The 18,783-nt window shown below is 48.6% G+C and overlaps 6 protein-coding genes across 6 annotated transcripts; 3 read left to right on the top strand and 3 right to left on the bottom strand.

Moving 5' to 3' along the window:
• Positions 1-1,396: 1,396 nt before the first annotated feature.
• Positions 1,397-2,912, bottom strand: F4812DRAFT_433791 (DUF1777-domain-containing protein). Its single transcript, XM_047934671.1, has 2 exons — positions 2,339-2,912; positions 1,397-2,241 (listed from the first exon to the last, which is right to left on the bottom strand). Exons 1-2 carry the CDS (start codon positions 2,706-2,708, stop codon positions 1,706-1,708), a joined length of 906 nt encoding a protein of 301 aa, XP_047788674.1. The 5' UTR covers positions 2,709-2,912; the 3' UTR covers positions 1,397-1,705.
• A 1,403-nt stretch (positions 2,913-4,315) lies between these two features.
• On the top strand, positions 4,316-5,022 carry F4812DRAFT_460631 (uncharacterized protein; the record flags this gene model as incomplete). Its single annotated transcript, XM_047937718.1, has 2 exons — positions 4,316-4,417; positions 4,474-5,022. 2 exons carry the CDS (start codon positions 4,316-4,318, stop codon positions 5,020-5,022), a joined length of 651 nt encoding a protein of 216 aa, XP_047788673.1.
• A 1,119-nt stretch (positions 5,023-6,141) lies between these two features.
• On the top strand, positions 6,142-9,370 carry F4812DRAFT_76498 (glycoside hydrolase family 63 protein). Its single transcript, XM_047939402.1, has 3 exons — positions 6,142-6,598; positions 6,684-8,653; positions 8,787-9,370. The coding sequence occupies exons 1-3, from the start codon at positions 6,349-6,351 to the stop codon at positions 9,078-9,080; spliced, it is 2,514 nt and encodes an 837-aa protein (XP_047788672.1). The 5' UTR covers positions 6,142-6,348; the 3' UTR covers positions 9,081-9,370.
• Positions 9,348-12,655, bottom strand: F4812DRAFT_433778 (para-aminobenzoate synthase). Its single transcript, XM_047934670.1, has one exon. It carries the CDS (start codon positions 12,297-12,299, stop codon positions 9,717-9,719), a length of 2,583 nt encoding a protein of 860 aa, XP_047788671.1. The 5' UTR covers positions 12,300-12,655; the 3' UTR covers positions 9,348-9,716.
• A 186-nt stretch (positions 12,656-12,841) lies between these two features.
• F4812DRAFT_76463 (uncharacterized protein) lies at positions 12,842-14,226 on the bottom strand. Its single transcript, XM_047939401.1, has 2 exons — positions 13,968-14,226; positions 12,842-13,870 (listed from the first exon to the last, which is right to left on the bottom strand). Exons 1-2 carry the CDS (start codon positions 14,110-14,112, stop codon positions 13,326-13,328), a joined length of 690 nt encoding a protein of 229 aa, XP_047788670.1. The 5' UTR covers positions 14,113-14,226; the 3' UTR covers positions 12,842-13,325.
• A 755-nt stretch (positions 14,227-14,981) lies between these two features.
• F4812DRAFT_433775 (cleft lip and palate transmembrane 1) lies at positions 14,982-18,009 on the top strand. The gene is made up of 4 exons (XM_047934669.1): positions 14,982-15,672; positions 15,742-16,479; positions 16,536-16,578; positions 16,644-18,009. The coding sequence occupies exons 1-4, from the start codon at positions 15,619-15,621 to the stop codon at positions 17,777-17,779; spliced, it is 1,971 nt and encodes a 656-aa protein (XP_047788669.1). The 5' UTR covers positions 14,982-15,618; the 3' UTR covers positions 17,780-18,009.
• Positions 18,010-18,783: the final 774 nt, after the last annotated feature.

Raw genomic sequence — 18,783 nt, 5'->3', positions numbered from 1 at the left:
TGCAGAAATTCGCCTGTGTCTCTGGCAGTTCAGCCGCGGTGGCGGGGAACTTCGAAGACACATTGATCACTGATGATGCACTGAGGCGTCACATTGACCACTGACGATGAACTTCGACGACACATCGATCAGGGGAACTGAGACGGCATGAAGGAGTATGGCTTTAAGGGTCTGGCAGCTTCGCTCTAGGCTCATACAATGCTCTTATTGGAGGTTAGTAGCTAACCCTTTGCCGCCTAAAAGAAGGATATAATTTGATTAACATGATTTACAGGATGTTGATACTTTGGAGTAATAACAACACCCAACATCCCACACTTATTCCTAGGAAAAGAATTCTTCCACCGAGCCGGGATTGATTTTCATTTCTGGTGTTAGGAGTGGCATTGTACAGCTTGGTGAGTCAATACCTCTGTGACAAGACATAGAATCACTGAACTAATAAACTCTAGCTCAAGATATACTCTTTCGAAACGGGTGCTTCTATTCTATTACTGTTGCCCCGCAATCTACGCGCTCGATAGCGGCTGGGTTTGGACCATGTTAAGGCGGGCCGCTCTAATTATGCCTCCATAACACCATTCTTTCCATGGAGTGCCTTCAAGCCAATGACCTCATCCAGGCCATGTCCTGTGTTTCCGGCTCAAGGTCAAGGCCAAGGACATGGACGTGCATATAGCACGGCCAACGCTCCTATCTATCCATGGTTTGAACCACGACGGAACTTTGCGGGCCAGCTCTCTACAAGAGTCAGTCAAATAGACGGCTCTGCTTGTGCTCCTGCGAAACCTCCACATAAGACAATATCATCTAACTGTTGCTCGGTGGTGTCAAAACTAAGACTCCAGACACGTTATTTTCTATTCAAAGATATTATTCGAGACATCCAGCCAAATACACCTCTAATTGACTGGAGCGGCTGCTGTCGAGCTAGCTTATAGATACAAGACTCATTTGTGAGCTCCTTCTGTTAAAGCCGCACAAACCGTCTCCCCACTATCCTCGCAGCCTAGATGTGGACGATGAGGATTATATCCAAATTTGCCAGTCCCTGCGGCGGCAGAGATTCTCGTGGAGGCCCGAGGCCCATGATCCGACTGGCCGTCCATCACCCATTTCACCTATTACACCTAATCCTCCCTCCCGCAACTTCTACGCACCGGCCGCTCACAATAAATACATGGCGCCTAGAGACCACCGTTACTGTTCTTCATAATCGAAAAGGAAACACATATACATACTGCGACATGGCAACATTGCAACACTGCAACACTACAAACACTGATGTTCGACGGGTACTATCAATAAGAAGGGGCAATACTTAAATGTATCAAACTACCTAGATAGCTTTCAGTATTCTAGATACTTAAATCAATAATCAACAGACACATAACACGTCATCAGATTCTATTTGTTATTCAATGCAACTAATTGACGTTTGTAACTAAATGTATTGAAATTGCAAGAGGCATACTTTGAACCTAACATTTGTGACTGAGCATCGTATTGAACAGTAATTACCTACCTACCTACCTAAGGTACATTAACCGCAACTCCTAGTAACTTGTTCACTTACTTGCTTTGACTGATAGTTTAGGTACCTATCTCCGATTACGCAACCTGCCATGGTATAAAGCCTATCCTATCCCTCTCTCTACGCCATAACTTCTCCTAGGTTATGTTAGGTAGGTACCTGGTACCTAACCTACTCCCGTGTCGGACTGAGAGGACGGTTGAACCCGCCGACACGATTCATATACTGCCGATACTCCGTCTTCTTCTCCTTGCGCACCGCGCCCGCATTGTTTCCCGGGATATGCGTCCCCTTCGTCGTGCCGAAGCCCCCGAAGCCCATCATCGCCTGCATCGCGCTAAAGCTGTCGTCCTCTTCCACCACCACATCATCATCGTCGTCCTCGCCCTCCTCCTTTTTGTCTTCGTCCATCGCATCTCCCCTATCCGGCGTTTCGGTTCTTCCCCTCCTGCTATTGAACTCGTCCTGCCCGTCGTGTTTGCCCCCTCTACCACTGGATGCTTCCTCTTCGTCTTGCTGCTGCTGTTGTTTGGACCCCACTTTGAACTGTAGCGACGACGCGCCGGTCTCGGGTTTGCCGGTGTTGGGCCGCGGCCGCGTCGGCAGCGGCGAGTTGCTGTGCGAATGCGTGTGACGGTCTAGCCTGCTCTGTGGGCTGCGAGTTGGCGGGGATGCGGAGCGTCGGGGGCTTCGGTCTCGTCCTGAGCCTACCTCACGATTAGTCCTAGTTCTATTCCTAGTCCTAGTCCTGGGGATGCCTGGAAGCTGATTTCCCTTCTGAAGCGTGATCGCAAAAAAACGTACCTCTAGTTGCGCCCTCATCCCTATTATCGCGTCGCCTATCTCTCTCCCTTTCCCTCTCTCTATCTCTCTCCCCCCTTCTCCTATCGTGGTAATCGCTCTCTTTGGCCCACACGATATTCTGGTCCCGCGCTCTCTCGGGCTCGCGCCGGTCGCGGTGCTTCTCACGGCGATCTTGCCGGGGTGATCGCGACCTAGATCGGTAGCGACGATCTCTGTCGCGACGGCCGTCTTCTCCCCCCCGATCTCGGCCGCGATCGTCTCTTCTATCGCGCGTGTCTGGTTCGTGGTGGCGGCCACCACGGCGTTCGGACTCGTCCCACATCTGCTTGCTGTCCGGGCGGTTTCGACGCCGGCGAGGCTGGTCGGCCATATTTTCTTCTTCTTCGTAGGATTGATTTTTTACAAAGATGCGATTTTGGTTTAAATTTAGCCTAGCTGGTTGCTGTAGTAAATAATCTACAAAAAAGAACAAAGGGTTCGGGTTTTATTCGGGTTTGTTACTATATCGTGTTTTACTTTGCTTCGCTTTGTTTCTTTCTATGCAAAAGAAAAAGCTTAGAAGAATCAGCTGTCGTCATGGCTAAAAGAAGTGCTGGTAACACGGTACCGTGCCATGTATTGTGATTGGATAAAATCATAAGATGTGAATTACATAATCTTCCATTGGACTGCATATACTCAAGTACAAAGGTACCTAAATCTTTCCCATGCAGTAGGTAGACCCCGCTACGGTACGCTGAGGACTTCCCCTTCTACAACTTCAATTTTAAAACCTATCTAACCTAAGGTAATTATATAAGCTTACACATCGCCGTCGATATCATTCATGGCTGCAGGCTTACGTCCCGTTGTCGCAGAAGCTCAGCCATTGACTCTAGACCTAAATCCAACGTCTTCTTCAATATCTGCGATCGAGCAGCTGCATCGCCGATGTTCAGGTCTATCAGCGGCGTCGCCATTGTAGGATGTTCAAGCTGGAGAGCTTCGAAATGGGATAATAGGTTTGTCTGACAGGTAAGTATATTAGATTTGTGAGTTGGTTTTAAGACGGATGATTCGGACTTCTGAGTAGGTAGTTCTGCTCTGTTTCATTTTTTGATACGTCACAAGTGCTAGGTTGAGTTGCACTATCGATTCCTTTGAAGTTGAGACAAGTTAGCTTTGATCCTTATAAGTTCTCATCGACAGATTCTGTCAGACTATTTAGTAACCATGACGTTGGTTTTGCGAAGGAAGCTGGTGGTTTCATCTCACCGGACTGCAGATCTCTTCAGCAGCCTCGCAGTCTTAGTACAATACATACTATGTAGTACCACTTTTACAACCATAAAGTACAAAGCCTTGACAAACGGAAACAAGGTATTTGTGAATCCTCTTGGCGCCATTTAGTGGGGTGGAATGATGATACCTACCTCTTATGATATCAGTTTTCTAAATTAAACAGCCGCTTGCGCAGGGCGAGTAGAACTACTCAGGTAGATTGCCGTGCGGCGGTGGCTGTGGCACGACGGGCACTAATTCTTCAACAGCCGCTTAAGCCTTTTTGACAAAGTCAGCTACCGCGCCGTAAGCCAACGCCGCACTAGTTATGACGATCAATGATAGACAATCCTACCTGGTACTTATTAGCTTAACTTCCACTATAATTAGGTAGCATTATGGGGAACAACAACTAAAATATGGCAAGCTCACTTCATAATCTATGTATCGGTGTAAGATATTGACCTAGGTTCTAGGTCGAGTACGAAAATAGCACCAGGCACGATGATCAAGATGAGGATGATCAAGATGGGACAGAGCTTAGAGAAACGAATATATAAAGGCTCGAAAGGTTCACCTTGTTTGTGGTCTCTCATCTTCATCACCATCACCATCCGCATCATCCCTTCTACACAAGCCTCGAAGCTACTATCCCTTCCATCTCAACAACAAAGTTATTCAGTTTTATAGCTACTTCCGAACTCGCAAATATTCAAAATGCGCATCTCTCTCTTCAAAGCTGCTACTTTCGCCCTCCTCGGGCTCGGCAACGTCTTCCCCGGCGTACTGGGTGCCCCGACTTCCAACGCAGTCGAAGAGGTTAGTTAGCTCACATCATTTGCTCTCAGTTCTAATTACTAACATAGATTTCACAGCGCTCCAACAACCTGGTAGCCAGGACCAAGGCAGTCCCTGATATCACCAAGCAAGGATACCATGTCGACGAAGGCACGGGTTTCCCGAGGAAGAAGACCTACAAGGTCACCACCAACCACTACAGCGGTGCACTCGACCTGATCCGAGTCGAGCCTTCCGGCAAACTGGTCGCCATTCTGGACGCCAACAACGACGCGGACGAGACACCCAACCGTGCTAAGCTCCGCGACATCGTGATGTACGTGTACACGGTAAAGGGCCAGCAGCCGGCGAGCGGAATCCAGCGGGTGCGCTTCGAGGTGGTCGTAGAGAAGACCACCAACGCCGCCATCAAGGCCGCGTACCACAAGTTGGACAAGACTACTGGAGACTTCACCGTCAAGGCTAGCGACCACGGCAAGGAGAAGGAAGTGTTCGACAGCCTGTCCAAAACGCCCTTCGGCAAGATCGCCAGCAGCTACCACACCGACTACAGCGCCGGCCAGATCAAGGAGATTAAGATCGAGGACAGCCCTACCCGCCCCACCATGGAGATCCACCTTGGCTAAATACCTAAGGTACCTAGCTGATGGGCGGTATCCTACGACAAAAATATTGTACAATATGAAAATGCGGATTAGATGTATACATGTATACGGGCCGGGGTTTTACAATAAGGCATAGCATGGTATAGCATAGCATAGCATAGGTTTTTTCCGGGTTTTCTTTTTTTTTTTTTTTTTCTCTTCTACCAAATTGGTAACTTGTTTGTTTGGCCACTCATCCTTGGGTAAGAGTGGCAACACTTCGATCGCTAGATATTAGAAAAAGTATATAAAAATAAAAACGAAGCGGTTTTTGGGTCTCAAGACATCTTCCAAGATATGCGTGATAGCGGCACAGATAGGTATAATGCAGCTTGAGGGCTATGCAAGTACGATTTAAATCTCCATAAATCCCGATTGGGGCTAAGCTTTGCGGAAGAGCGATAGTCGTGGTGGTTGTGGCCGAGACTGGTCTAGCTCAACGTGTGAAGGAACCTTTGTGTCGCAGTACTATTTGTAGTGTATTGGATGATACCTCCTTAGGAGGTAGGTATGTTCAGGAACTTCAGGTTCTTACCTGAATAGGTACCTACCTACCTAAGTAGGTAATAATCTTATAGAAGCCAGTCTACATAGTACCTAGTCTGTAAAGTGGAGTTGCCATTGATGTTGGTTAGTATTACTTAGTTACTGAATTCAAGTAATAATTTGAATAATTTGCATAACTTGTTAGATCCTGAAGCTATAAATACCTAACCGATTAATAAATAGTTTCAGGCTAGCTATCTATATTTAGTCTTTTCGCCTTCATGAAATCGTAGTATGATCTTGAAATGACACAAGTAAAATGACTGTGAAAATAAAGCATACCATGTACCAAGATTACCATATTGATGGTGTTTGTCTACACGTGGAATTCCCATTTTCTTGGCATAAATAAGATGAGAATACTATAAGGTTACCTGTTGAGGCTATAAGCCAAGACATCTCCTAGGCCGGGGATGTCTTGGCATCTGGTACCTTTTGAACCAGGCCCAGAAACACGTGGGTACGTACTGCTGTACCTGACCGCTCAGCTGCTGACAGTTAAAGAAGACCGGGGTGGACCCTGCAGCCCTGACGTCAAATCAACTTGTTCGAAAGCTTCAATGTTCCTGCGCTAAAAATTCCAAAAACCGTGTTCACTTTTCGAAGCTTCCCTAAAGCCCGGCCCGCTAAATCGGATAGCTCTAGTAGACCGGCACCTCGCCATTGCTTCTTCTTTTAATATCCCCCCCTGAAAAAAAAGGAAGGAGAAGAAGGGAAGAGAGAGAGAGAGACTCTCGCCGTTTTTATTTTTTCGATGCCGTCATGACGTTCTCAAATCGATTGACAGCTGTGCTGTCATTTCTGGCAGTGCCGTTACTCGCTCCGTTGGCCGTTTGCGAGCCGGATGGCGAATCGATTCTCAATGCCGAAATTGGCCGCATGAACAACGAGAGCCTCCTATGGGGCCCTTATCGTCCGAACCTATATTTCGGAGTTCGTCCTAGGATACCCAAGAGTTTAGCCACCGGGCTCTTGTGGGCAAAAGTCGATAACTATGTCGAGGTCCAAAATAGTAAGTAAGCTTTTCATTATCATTATCATTATCATTATCATTTATCCCACGGACGGAGTTGATCATTAACCCCCGGTGCTCTTAGGCTTCCGCTACACCTGTGAGCAACATGAGGGGATGGCCGGTTACGGGTGGGACGAGTATGATACTCGGAGAGGCGGTGTGCAGCATATCCACGATGCTGGGAATAACATTGACATTACCACCGAGTTTGTCAAGATCCCCATTGGTACTCATGGTGGCAGCTGGGCGGCTCGAATCAAGGGCGAGCCCCGAGATGATGCACCCTCTAACCTGCAAACCACCGTCTTATTCTACCTTGCTTCCGAGGCTCTCGGGGAACTGCTCGATATCAACAGCGAAGGCGACGAGCTTGGATTCGATGGCGACGTAGCTTTTGCTGGCAAGTCCGCGGTTCTGGGTGACTATAAGCTAGTCGTGACTAAGGGCACGGGTGATCATCCCAAGAGCGACCATGCTATATCTAGCAAGAGGGACTTGACCAAAACTGTGGTGCAGTCGTTAACTGTGCCCGAGGAGCATCTGTGGCAGGCTAAGCAGATCCTGTTCCAGCAGCTCAAGGCGGGTGTGGACGAGATCATCCAGGAATTCGGAGCTGAGAATGCGCCGCCGCCCTGGCAGGTATACCAGCTCCCCAATAAGCCCAATACTGGGAACTTCCACCTCGTCCAAAAGGTATTCGAAGGGCCCTTCGAGTTTGACATCCTATTCTCGAGCGGTTCTGCTGGTAAGGATGTCACGAGTGAGGATCTTACTCGGGAAATTAAGTCGACTACGGAATCTTTCAATGAGCGTTTTGGCGAAATATTCGCGCCTCAGGCTCCTTTCAATGCCGACAAGTACCGTAGGTTTGGACGGAGTATGCTATCCAACCTTGCTGGTGGAATAGGATACTTCTACGGGAAACATGTCGTTGACCGATCGTATGCCCCTGAGTATGACGAAGAAAATGAAGGGTTCTGGGAAGAGACCGCAGAAGCCCGTGCCCGTAAACAGGAGCAGCTCGAGGGACCGTACGAGCTGTTCTCTAGTATCCCATCTAGGCCATTTTTCCCTCGCGGGTTCCTGTGGGACGAGGGCTTTCACCTCATTCCCATCGCGGATTGGGATATTGATCTTACCCTTGAAATTGTGAGGAGCTGGTACAACCTGATGGATGAGGACGGCTGGATCGCGCGAGAGCAGATCCTCGGCGACGAAGCCCGAAGCAAGGTGCCTCCCGAGTTTCAAGTTCAATACCCGCACTACGCCAACCCGCCAACTCTATACCTCGTCCTCGAAGCTTTCACCGAAAGGCTGCAAAAGACAAACGGTAGCCAGAGCGTGGGCGAGAGAGAACACCTCGAGCCAGACGCCGTTCTAGAGAGCGCTCACGTCGACAATCCTTCTTTGGGCATCGAATATCTTCGCAATCTGTACCCCCTTCTGCGACGCCAGTTCCTGTGGTTCAAGAAGACCCAGTTCGGCGATATCAAGTCATACGATCGACAGGCCTACTCTAGGAAAGAGGCCTACCGTTGGCGCGGACGGTCGATTCAGCATATCCTCACCAGCGGATTAGACGACTACCCCCGGCCTCAACCCCCGCACCCGGGCGAGCTGCACGTGGACCTGATGTCGTGGATGGGTATGACGGCGCGGGTGCTCGCCAAGATCGCCGACTTCGTGGGTCTGCCCGAGGACGTGGAGGAGTACCACCGGGTGTCCGACGGGATATCGCACAACCTGGTGGACCTGCACTGGTCCGACGCCGCGGGGTGCTTCTGCGACGCGACCATCGACGAGTTCGAGGAGCACACCTTGGTCTGCCACAAGGGCTACGTCTCCCTGTTCCCCTTCCTGCTCGGCCTCCTGCAACCCGACGACCCCAAGCTCGGCAGCCTCCTCGACCTCCTGGGCGACGAGGACGAGCTGTTCAGCCCCCACGGCATCAGGAGCCTGAGCAAGAAGTCCGAGTTCTACGGCACCGACGAGAATTACTGGCGCAGCCCCGTGTGGATTAATATTAATTACCTGGCCATCGTGCAGCTACGGGTAAGTTTTGAATTTACTGACTACCTACTTTCACCTTCTCATCTTGTCTTCTTTTCTCCCCTTCTTTCCCCTTTCTCCTTCTTGAACTTAATATATATGCCTAATATATATATACTAATATATCATCTGCCAGAACTACGCGACCCAAGACGGCCCCTTCGCCGCGCAAGCGAAGACCCTGTACGCCAAGCTGCGCGAGAACGTCGTCGAGACCGTGTACAAGAGCTGGGAGGAGACGGGCTTCGCCTGGGAGCAGTACAACCCCGAGACGGGCAAGGGCCAGCGCACGCAGCACTTCACGGGCTGGACTAGTCTCGTCGTCAAGATCATGGCGCTGGATGACTTGAGCTCTTGGTCTAATACGAGTGCGGGTACGGGTGCGGGTGCGGGTGGAAGCGACGCGCAGAGAGAGAAGGATGAGTTGTAGGGCTTAGGTACCCAAGGTTAAGCCTAGATAGGTACCTTAGGTTAGGTAGGCATGTACTTACAAACCGCTCCTTTTCGCGTTGCGACTTGTGCGTATACTTGAATAAAATACCTCATACAATGCGATGCGATAGACGCTCGGAGTATATAGATTTACGCCGGGGAAGGGGAAAGGAGGCGGCAGGGGATAGATACCTACCTACCTCTCTGTAACGCCTAGATGAGATATCAATGACAACTGAGATGAACGATGAGACACTAACCAATCTTTAAAGCAAAAGCATAAGCCTTTCAAACCGGTATAATGGTTCTAGTTGACTTTTTTTTTTATATATGTTTCTGCTATATGTGATATATGCTATGCTATCCCATCCCATTTATACTATACCCAAGGCGAACTCTATGATGAATGAGTCGCGATATATCTCTACCCCGTCCTGTATCCTTTTTTCTCGTTCCTTGAATGCATCGTTGAGTCATATACGGTAGCCCACGAAGGGGTCTCTCTCTCTCTCTCCCTGCCTCCATGTCTCTCTTTCTTACCTAGGTAGGTACCTATAACCATCGATATCCGTATATACGCCTAATAATCCAAGCCGTACGTACGGTACCCTAAACTGCACCCTCCCCATGCCTATCACGCCTCGTCGTCGAAAACCCCTAACGGCCCCTTCAGCTTGGTAAACATCTCGTCGCGCTCTCCCTCGGCCGTGCTCAGAGCAGTCACCGCGCCGCCGGCGCCGATATGCCAGACCTCGAGCTCGAGCTCCTGGCCGCCGCTCGCACCCCCCGCCGTCCGCGTCTCGTCGTCCCAGCGGAACAAGCTCCGGATCGTGACGCTCCAGTCCCCGCGGCCCGCGGCGTCCATGTACCCCACGACGCCCGAGTACAAGCTGCGCTCGCGGCGGCCCTCGATCTCCTGCAGGATCTCGCAGCTGCGCTTCTTGGGGGCGCCCGTCATGCTCCCGGGCGGCAAGCTAGCCGCCAAGACGTCCAGACCAGTCTTCTTCGGCGTCCCGTTGTTATTGTTGTTGTTGTTGCCGTCGTCGGTATTAGCGGTGTACGGTACTGGTAGTCTGCCCTCGACGACACTGATCATCTGGAACACGCTGGCGTACTCCTCGACGACGTTGAGCTTGGGGACGGCGACGCGCCCGGCACCGCATACGCCGTGCAGGTCGTGCCTGACGAGGTCGACGATCATGAGGTTCTCGGCTTCTTCCTTGGGTACGTGGAGGATAGCCTCGGCCTGCGCGAGGGTGGATACGGCGCTCGACTTGCGCACCGTGCCTTTCATCGGGCGCATCGAGCACAGGCCGTTGGTACCGAACTCGAGGAACCGTTCCGGCGAGCTGCTGATTAGCGTGGCGCCGCCGAGTCGGATGTAAGAACCGAAGGGTGCGGGTTGCCGCGACCGCAGAGAGCGGTATAGCTGCCACGAGGTCTGGAGTGGTTTGCCAGGCTCAAGAGGCATTAGGTGACAAGCCTCTGTCGCTGACGAGATTTTCGGCCGCGTGATAAGTGTTTGGTCAGTCAAGCATAATTCATATGAATCTCCCGAAGCGATAAAATCCTGGCATTGCCGGACCTTTGACTCATATTCATCAGCATCCGGCACTTGTATCTGTGCCTTCGCGAATATGGAATCCGGTGTTGACGGTGGCGTAAGCTGGTTTAGCTGTGTGCGCTTGTTGAAGTCCGCGCGAAGCCCATCCGACCAGATAGTTGAGGCCGAGAGCTTTTCAATGATAGAATCTGCCCAGTCATTTCCGTCGGACTCCCTCGGCGATAATTGTTGAATGCGCAAAGTCCCCTTCGTATGATCTATTACAATACTTTTGGTTACCCAAGCAAAGCAAAGGTCTGGTCTATTGTGGCGTCTCTCTTCGTGAGTCGTAACATCAATACCTTCCAGTCCAAGCTCATAAGTGGTATAGCCCATAAAGCCCCCTAGGAAAGGCGCCGAGTTATCGTCAGATGCCACTCTGCGCTTAGTCCAGAATTCGGCCAATAGCTGCCATATAGTTTGTCCGGAGCTGAGATGAATCGTCTCGGAAACTTCTCGTGAGGAAGGGTGTTGAGGATGTGAGCATCGGGCTGTAGCATGCTTGTCTCCTGTTCTGTAATCCAATTTCAACATCTCATCAACATCTAGGGCGATGATACTGTAACGCCCTCGCACATCGGCTCCGATCCTACTTGCTTTGGCGCTTGCAGAGTCAAGGATGATGAAGTCCCGTCTGTTGCCTTGTAATATCTCAACTATGTCAGGGGCCTCGATATGAATTGGGAGTTTTATAGTTCTTGAACTATAATGGTGATTCAATCCGAAGGAAGCCAGCTCACTGTTGCCATCCACCCATAGGACGTGGTTATTCGTACCGTGTCCATTGTAATCCGAACCGTCCTTAGCGCCGTGTGTGCTAGATTTCGGTAGTCTACTGATAGAGCCGAGTGAAACAGGAGTAGAATCCGGTATGCGGCCGTTTTCACGATTCCATCTTATGGCCTCGCTAAACCAGTTCTTGATAACTTGATGACCTGTCGGCTCTGTACATATTGACTCGGGGTGGTATTGCAAGGCCCAAAACGGCCTCGTTTTGTGCTTCATACCCATGAGGATTCGTTCTACATAGTCACCTCGATTTTCATATACCCAAGCCAGGGGAACGATGGCCGGCAAATGCGCCGGTGAACACCATTTGGATTCCGTCCAATCGTTGGCAGATATCGATTCCTGTCCAATATCTGCGTAAAGGCTGTGGTATAGCGTGGCCTTAAAGGTTGGAACGCTGTAAAAGATATTCCCTTCGTCCAAGCTGGGGTTTTCAGCATCATGGTCGATCTCCCGAATCATGCCATGAAGACCGGTCTTAAGCTTCTTCACGATGCCGCCACAGCTGACAACTAGGCTTTGAAACCCCAAGCATATCCCGAGGACTGGGACCAGGTGCGCTGGTTCGAGGTCCCATATGTATCTCATCAGCCCCACATCGTGTGGCAAGTCGGGCGACCCGGGCCCCGGACCGCAGACGACAGCATCATACCGCCGCAGCAGATTGGTCAACTCCCTCACAAAGTTCGGCGCATGCGGTTGAAGTTCAGGGGGATCAATGGGTAAGATGTCAACATCAGCTTGTAACGTCGTTGTCAGGAGAGACACGATATTGTTACTAAAAGAATCATAAGCGTCGATGAAGAGGATCTTGGGTTTGCTCATATTGATATTGATGTCTGCGAGAATACGCCAACCTCGACTCGGTGGTACATGATAGGAAGGTTACGCTCTACGATTTATATTTCATGTATGGGTGAGAGGTGCGTGCAAAAGGTTAGGTAGGTAGGTACCTACCTAACATATATAAGCGCAGGTTGGTAGAGCTATTTATCTCACTTGCCAAGAATGGTTAACAAGTATTTAACTAACAGGTAGTGAATAATGTATACTTATAATATACCTTAGGTAGTTGAGGTAGTAATAAGCTAATAAAAATAAGTAAGCCTGACTTGGAAGAAATTTTCTTATTATTAAAGGATTTTGAGGCAAGGAAGGTAATGGATATGGCATGGCGTATGTTTGCAGCTGACAGAACCAACCTAGTGGACTATTTTTGAGTACCTACATGTACCTACCTAGGTACCTAGGTACTCCCTTAGCCTCAAAAAGTACGTTAGGAGGTACCCAAGGTAGTATACCGAGGAGAAGCGGCTTAAACCGAACCTCTGGAATCGCCTCAGTTCCCCTTCATTGCTATGTTGAATATCGTTTAAAGTTCAAAAGCTCAAATCACAAGTAAAGTTTACCCATTGATGGACGGGTATAATTGATTTTATTTTGTGCAGCGTTTTCGGAGCTCAATCCGGAACCAATCGTTACGCCATAGCCCGATATATTAAGATATTGCCATGTACCTTGTAAGTCCTCAAGCAGGAAAGTGAACTGAAAGCAACGCACGTATTTCAAATTCCATGAATAGGTACGGATAAAAATACCTTAAGACGTGTAGTATGTATATTATGCATTAGGTTAGGTACCTGGTATGATACTTTTTTCTACATTCGTAGATCCGACATGGGAAGCCGAGCAGCTTGCCATCTCGAATCTTGTCCAAGGTCGCACAGATCGGATACACCAGTTTCGCATTGCGCGGAGGAGGTGGCGTTATCTTAATAAATGCCGGTAAATTCTGTGCTAGATATCAATATACGGCTCTCTCGCAATGCTTCTAATGCAATGGTCCCCCCTTTATTCGCTACCCCAATCTAAGCCATACCGCGCGTCCGAGATCTTGTATTCCCGTAAGGCCTTGAGCGCACTCTCCGCGTCGTTTGCAGTAACCAAAATATTGGCATTGCCTCCCTTAACGAAACCCTCACCGACGGCTGTCTTGATCCATTGCATCAGGCCGTCGTAGAATCCGTTAATATTCAGTAAGCAGACACCCTTGTCATGGATACCGAGCTGGTTCCATGTCGCTGTCTCGAGCAGCTCTTCCATTGTACCATAACCGCCGGGGAGCGCGATAAAGCCGCTTCCTGGCCCCCCTTCGATTACTTCTCTCGCCATCATCTGCTTTCGTGTATGCATGTCTTTAACAACGGTCGTTCGGCCGTAAATTTGCTCCTCCGGAACATGGTAGCCGTTGGCATCCGTAGTTGTCGAATACGTCGCGTCTCGCTCCCACTTAACTAACGCTTCTGGGATGATACCGTGGACAGCATCGGGGCCTGATATGGACACTATCGCCTTGGCTACTTCTCCCATCAAGCCTACTGTACCACCTCCGTATACTAGAGAGAGAGAGGAAATTAGCTATGATCAAATCACAAAAGTCCCCATAACTAACATGATTAGAAAGAAAGGGTGGAGGGTAATAAAAAGACGTACCTAAAGAGATATTGTTCTCTGCCATTAACCTGCCTAGTTCTTGGGCTGCTTTAATATAGACCGGGCTATTTCCGGGCGATGAGCCGCAATAGACGCAGACCTTAGCCGGCCGGGGGGTGGCGTTGGAATTCGGACCGGACGTCATCGTATTACAAAAGCCCCAAAAATGTCTAGCGAGGGCGGGGGGGTTATCGAGATGGGTGGTTGAAGATGCTGGAATATAATAAAAGTGTTCAAAAAAAAAGGGTCGACACTAGTAGGTATCTTCTTTTGTGTTTTTTTATAAAAAGAAGTATCCAAGGTAAGCTACCAAGAGGAGAAGAAAATGGAAAAGTTGGGCATAAGGCGGAACAAACTCGGACTATGAAGAAAGATGGGCGAAGGCAAAGATTTTATGATAAGGGGAAAGAAACCGGGTGGAGAAAGCTGGGTACGAAGAAGCGAAGTGTTGTTTCGGGAGGAATGTAAGGTCCGTCGAGTCACTAGCACAAATCAAACCTCGCAAACATACATGTATGATAGCGAAGTATATAGAAGCGCAATGAAAGATGGAAGTGTTTGTGTGTGGCGGGAAACGACATCTGAATCAAAGTCAAGGTGGGACTCAGGCCTTGAGGTGTTGAACCCCCATCCTAGGTACAGCTACCGATTATTGTTTTTTCTCTTCTTGCTAGACCCGAGTCACTACCTGGTAGGTAGGTAGGTAAGGTCCATCTCACCAATGACGTAGCTTAGTTGACCATAATGATTTTGGTGGTATGGCAGCGTTGCCAGCTAACCTGCCAGCATTGGATCGAGCTGTAGGTTAGGTTGTAGGTTAGGCTGCAGGTTGCAGGCTGCAGGTAAGGTATTGCACAATTTGTACAATACAATATAATACAATATGTATAATAGCTTGCTCTTCATTTGCTAGAGGGGCCAGATATAAAATGGACCAGTTGTGTTGCTACATTATATGTATTAGGTATAGATATGATGTGAATGAGTGAATGAATGGATGAATGATAAAAAAATTATTAAAAAAATAGGTCTTAGGCATGTCTTGGATTGCTTTGGGTGTTGCACAAATGCACTACACCCCAAGCGTCGAGTCATTGCAGTGCATCAAATCGCTTTGGGCAAGAAGATAATATGTAATTGGTCACTTCTCTGCCAGCTGACGTGAAAATGGCTTACGTAGCTGCGAAGTAAGGCAATGTCGCACTTGACAAGTCAGAGTGCCTGGGCAATGCATTCCGGATAGTACCTATTGTACCTTAGTAGAAGTCTTAAGGGGTCCTGCTGTTCCTGCTGTCTGGCTGGTTTTTCTAGGTACAGGCCTACTATGTCGTGCACCATCATCAGCTTGTGATTCGCCGATCTTACCGCTTGTCGGAGGGGTCTAGGGCCAACCAAAGCTGGCTAGAACTTAATCGACTAGGATTGCGATACCTCCAACCACATACACAACTTCTTATCAGTTGCATGTACAATACATCTTTCTGCTTTTTTTCTTCTTCTTCTGACAACGTTCTACAGAGGCACATCAACCTCTGCCTAATTCATCATTAACCCCAACCGAGTTATCGATTGAGGTCGCATCCATATTGAAAGCCTAGTAACGCGCAATCTTCAATTTGGTATCACTACTTGGGCATCATTGCCACGAAAGATGCCTGAGGTAAACGCCGCTCCCGCCGGGGATGCTCGGCAAGAGCAGCAAGGCGTAAGTTATCGCGTCACAATATTTCTTTTAATAGAAACTTGGAGCTGAAGCTAACATCGCCATCGCTAGTCGATAGTTGGAAAAATCGTCCAGGGTTTAGCTATATGGATTGGTATGCAATTGTTGATGAAGCAGTTGACAGGTGGCAGTAACAAGACTCAAACGGCCACCGTTAACGACGCATCTGGCAATACTGTCCAGGTTCCTGCGAATAATGGCGAGATACCCCCCTACCAGCTTCGTCCGCAGACTCTCGATGAAGGCGCCGTGTGGAGCTCTATTCCGCATCGGCTTGCACCCATCTGGCCTGATGATAGTGCTGTCGATATCATCGTTACGCTTTCGCCATCCTTTAAGCCAACCAAGATCTCTGATGTGCCGGAGGAGTATGTGGTACTTAGCGAGAAGAAGTTTAAGCTAAGCAACTCGAGTGACACTCGCGTCGCCGAAGGTACCTTCAATGTACCCTCGGCTGTTCAGAAGAATGGGACTCTTTGGGGACACTTCTATGTTGGACTGACGGGAGCTAATCTCGACCCTCACGAGCCGGGATTCGATCCCGCTAAGGCCTTCCATTTCGTGTACCCCATGACGCAATATATTCCAAAGAAGAAGGAAGCAAAAACCCGTAACTTGCTAGAGGGACGGCCTGAATCAGAAGCAGAAGAGGAACCCGAACAGCAAGTTGCTGGACCCATCATCGCAAATTACTATCATCCCAACACCAGTCTATCATTTATTTCTGGTATGGGTGTCTTGTCGTATCCCCAATTGCAACCGGCTGTCAGACAATTCGTTCAACTAGAGGTGAGTTGCTACCTTTGTTCAACCCAACCAGTTATGGTGATGCTAATATCTTATAGGCTACAGGTGCTCGTGATGGGTCCGGACAGAACTCGTGGTATTGTATGTTCGCTCTCTCTGATGTGGGTTGGTTTAGGTGAACAATTGAATGCTAACATATATTGCAGACCCTATTTTATACGTTAATACATTCTGGCAACTCAAGAGTCATATGACGCTTCTTAATGAAACGGTCAAAGCCCTACCCATACGCCTCGACCTAGGTAACTTAAAAGGCTTATATTTCAACCTCATGGCCACGATGGATTTCAATTCCAAGCAGCAGCAATTGCAAGCTGCGTATGATGCTCCTATGCCAGGTGGCGGTGACGGTAGCGAGATTGAAATGATCAAGGAGATGTTCTTGGACACGAACCCCTATCTCATCGGCGTGACGGCAGTGGTGAGCATTGCCCATCTCTTCCTTGAGATGCTCGCGTTCGGATCCGATATCGCCCATTACCGCAAGAAGAAGGACAACGTCGGTATCTCGGTTCGCTCTATCCTGGCTAACGTCTTTATGCAAACTGTTATCTTCCTATACCTAATCGACAACTCCCAAAATACCAGTTGGATGATTCTCGCTACCCAAGGTATTGGTATCTTCATCGAGTTCTGGAAGATCACTACGGTTGTGCATGTAAGAATCCGACCAGCTCCCCCGGGATCCTTAATACCGTATCGGATCGCGTTTGAAGATAAGTATAAGCTTAGTGAGACGGAAGAAAAGACGAAGGAGTACGATGAAATCGCGTTCAAGTACATGTACATCGCCGCGGTTCCTTTACTCATAGGCTATGCCATCTGGTCTCTGGTGTACGAATCTCACAAATCGTGGTACTCGTACATCCTCACGACCTTGGTAGGATCCGTGTACGCGTATGGTTTCTTGATGATGGTACCCTCGCTTTATATCAACTACCGACTTAAGAGCGTTGCACACATGCCCGGAAAAGCAATGCTTTACAAGTTCTTGAATACCTTTATCGACGATCTTTTTGCCTTTACCATCAAGATGCCGTTCTTGTACCGACTTGCCACGTTCCGAGACGATATCATCTTCTTCATCTACCTATACCAACGCTGGGCGTACAGAATTGACTATAGCAGAGTTAACGAGTTCGGCCAAGGCGGCGACGAAGAGCCCGAGGAGCCTAATGCCGAGCCTAAGTCGTTACCCAACGCCGAAGCTGTTGCCGAGAAAGTGGAAGCCACCGCAAAGGCCAGCGGTGCGGATAAGGGTTCAGCGAAGAAGAGGAAGTAGAAAAAAAGGATGCTATTTGCTGAAAATAACATGTGTCTGTGCGTCTTGGGGATACGAAACCATGAATGTTTAATGTAGACAGACATATAGAAACGAAATACCTCACTAGACGGAATTGTCCGAAGAGAAGGTACTCTAATTGCACTCAATAGTTATATTGTGTCGCACATCTTAATAATATTGTTTTGCATATAATTGCATGAGTTACTTGTTATGAATTTAGTATGAAGCATTTAATTACGCACATAATTCGTATGTTGGAGATATCCATGCGTATGGACAGGTGGGATATGTAATGTCGCCAATCACATGCATAACAGTAGGTACCTACCTACCTAAGGTATTGGCATATCAGCCCTACGCATATTTGCCTAATATTTCGCTAGTGGGAATTACCTAAACTTACCTACCTAGGTAGCGCGACCCAACAGTCCTACGCTAGGCCAAATATAAATTAATTAAATCCATGTGCGAAATCTGCCCCTCTGCCCCTATGGACACCAAGTGACCAAGCTAGGTAAGTACCTTGTACATTTATGTAGGTCCTACCTTGCCTGGTAGCTTCTGTTCCATGCTTTGTTGTACAAGTAACAGATTTCAGGACGAGAACGCAATTGCACCTGTCGTTTTCCTTGTTTTCCTCCTTTACAACACCTAGCATTCTGCTCTCCCCCTACCTTATAGAAGAACGAACTACTACTTAAATCACGGCCTGCGACGTTATGTAGACGACCGAAACACCTTGCTTCTTGAAACATCTCGATAACAGCACCTACATAAGGTATCTTATCTCCACCAACCCTTGCATCTCCCCATAACCCGGCTGCGAGTTGCCGGGCCCAAGTTTGTCTCCCCGAGCTTGAACTAATAAAACAGACTTACGCAGGTGGAAAGGTTCTATCGCCCTATTCTTTTTTTTAAGGTTCGGTAGTTCCGCGACGTCCCGCCAAAAAAAAGGAAAGAAAAAGGGGATCAAATAAAGTACACGGGACGTTCCTCGATTT

Source organism: Daldinia caldariorum (genome assembly GCF_022478825.1).
Source record: "Daldinia caldariorum strain CBS 122874 unplaced genomic scaffold F4812scaffold_12, whole genome shotgun sequence".
NCBI classification, from domain to species: domain Eukaryota; kingdom Fungi; phylum Ascomycota; class Sordariomycetes; order Xylariales; family Hypoxylaceae; genus Daldinia; species Daldinia caldariorum.
The sequence above is the reverse complement of the archived record's forward strand: the minus strand, read 5'-3'. Positions and strand labels throughout refer to the sequence as shown.

Excerpts from the sequence above, each read along its gene's own strand:
- F4812DRAFT_433791 (XM_047934671.1), bottom strand. The coding sequence starts at position 2,708 with ATGGCCGACCAGCCTCGCCGGCGTCGAAACCGCCCGGACAGCAAGCAG. Across the intron at positions 2,242-2,338 it reads GGATGAGGGCGCAACTAGAG|GCTCAGGACGAGACCGAAGC; the intron begins GTACGTTTTTTT and ends ATCGTGAGGTAG.
- F4812DRAFT_433778 (XM_047934670.1), bottom strand. The coding sequence starts at position 12,299 with ATGAGCAAACCCAAGATCCTCTTCATCGACGCTTATGATTCTTTTAGT.
- F4812DRAFT_76498 (XM_047939402.1), top strand. The coding sequence starts at position 6,349 with ATGACGTTCTCAAATCGATTGACAGCTGTGCTGTCATTTCTGGCAGTG. Across the intron at positions 6,599-6,683 it reads CTATGTCGAGGTCCAAAATA|GCTTCCGCTACACCTGTGAG; the intron begins GTAAGTAAGCTT and ends CGGTGCTCTTAG. Across the intron at positions 8,654-8,786 it reads TGGCCATCGTGCAGCTACGG|AACTACGCGACCCAAGACGG; the intron begins GTAAGTTTTGAA and ends ATCATCTGCCAG.
- F4812DRAFT_76463 (XM_047939401.1), bottom strand. The coding sequence starts at position 14,112 with ATGACGTCCGGTCCGAATTCCAACGCCACCCCCCGGCCGGCTAAGGTC. Across the intron at positions 13,871-13,967 it reads AGAGAACAATATCTCTTTAG|TATACGGAGGTGGTACAGTA; the intron begins GTACGTCTTTTT and ends CTCTCTCTCTAG.
- F4812DRAFT_433775 (XM_047934669.1), top strand. The coding sequence starts at position 15,619 with ATGCCTGAGGTAAACGCCGCTCCCGCCGGGGATGCTCGGCAAGAGCAG. Across the intron at positions 15,673-15,741 it reads CTCGGCAAGAGCAGCAAGGC|TCGATAGTTGGAAAAATCGT; the intron begins GTAAGTTATCGC and ends CGCCATCGCTAG. Across the intron at positions 16,480-16,535 it reads GACAATTCGTTCAACTAGAG|GCTACAGGTGCTCGTGATGG; the intron begins GTGAGTTGCTAC and ends AATATCTTATAG.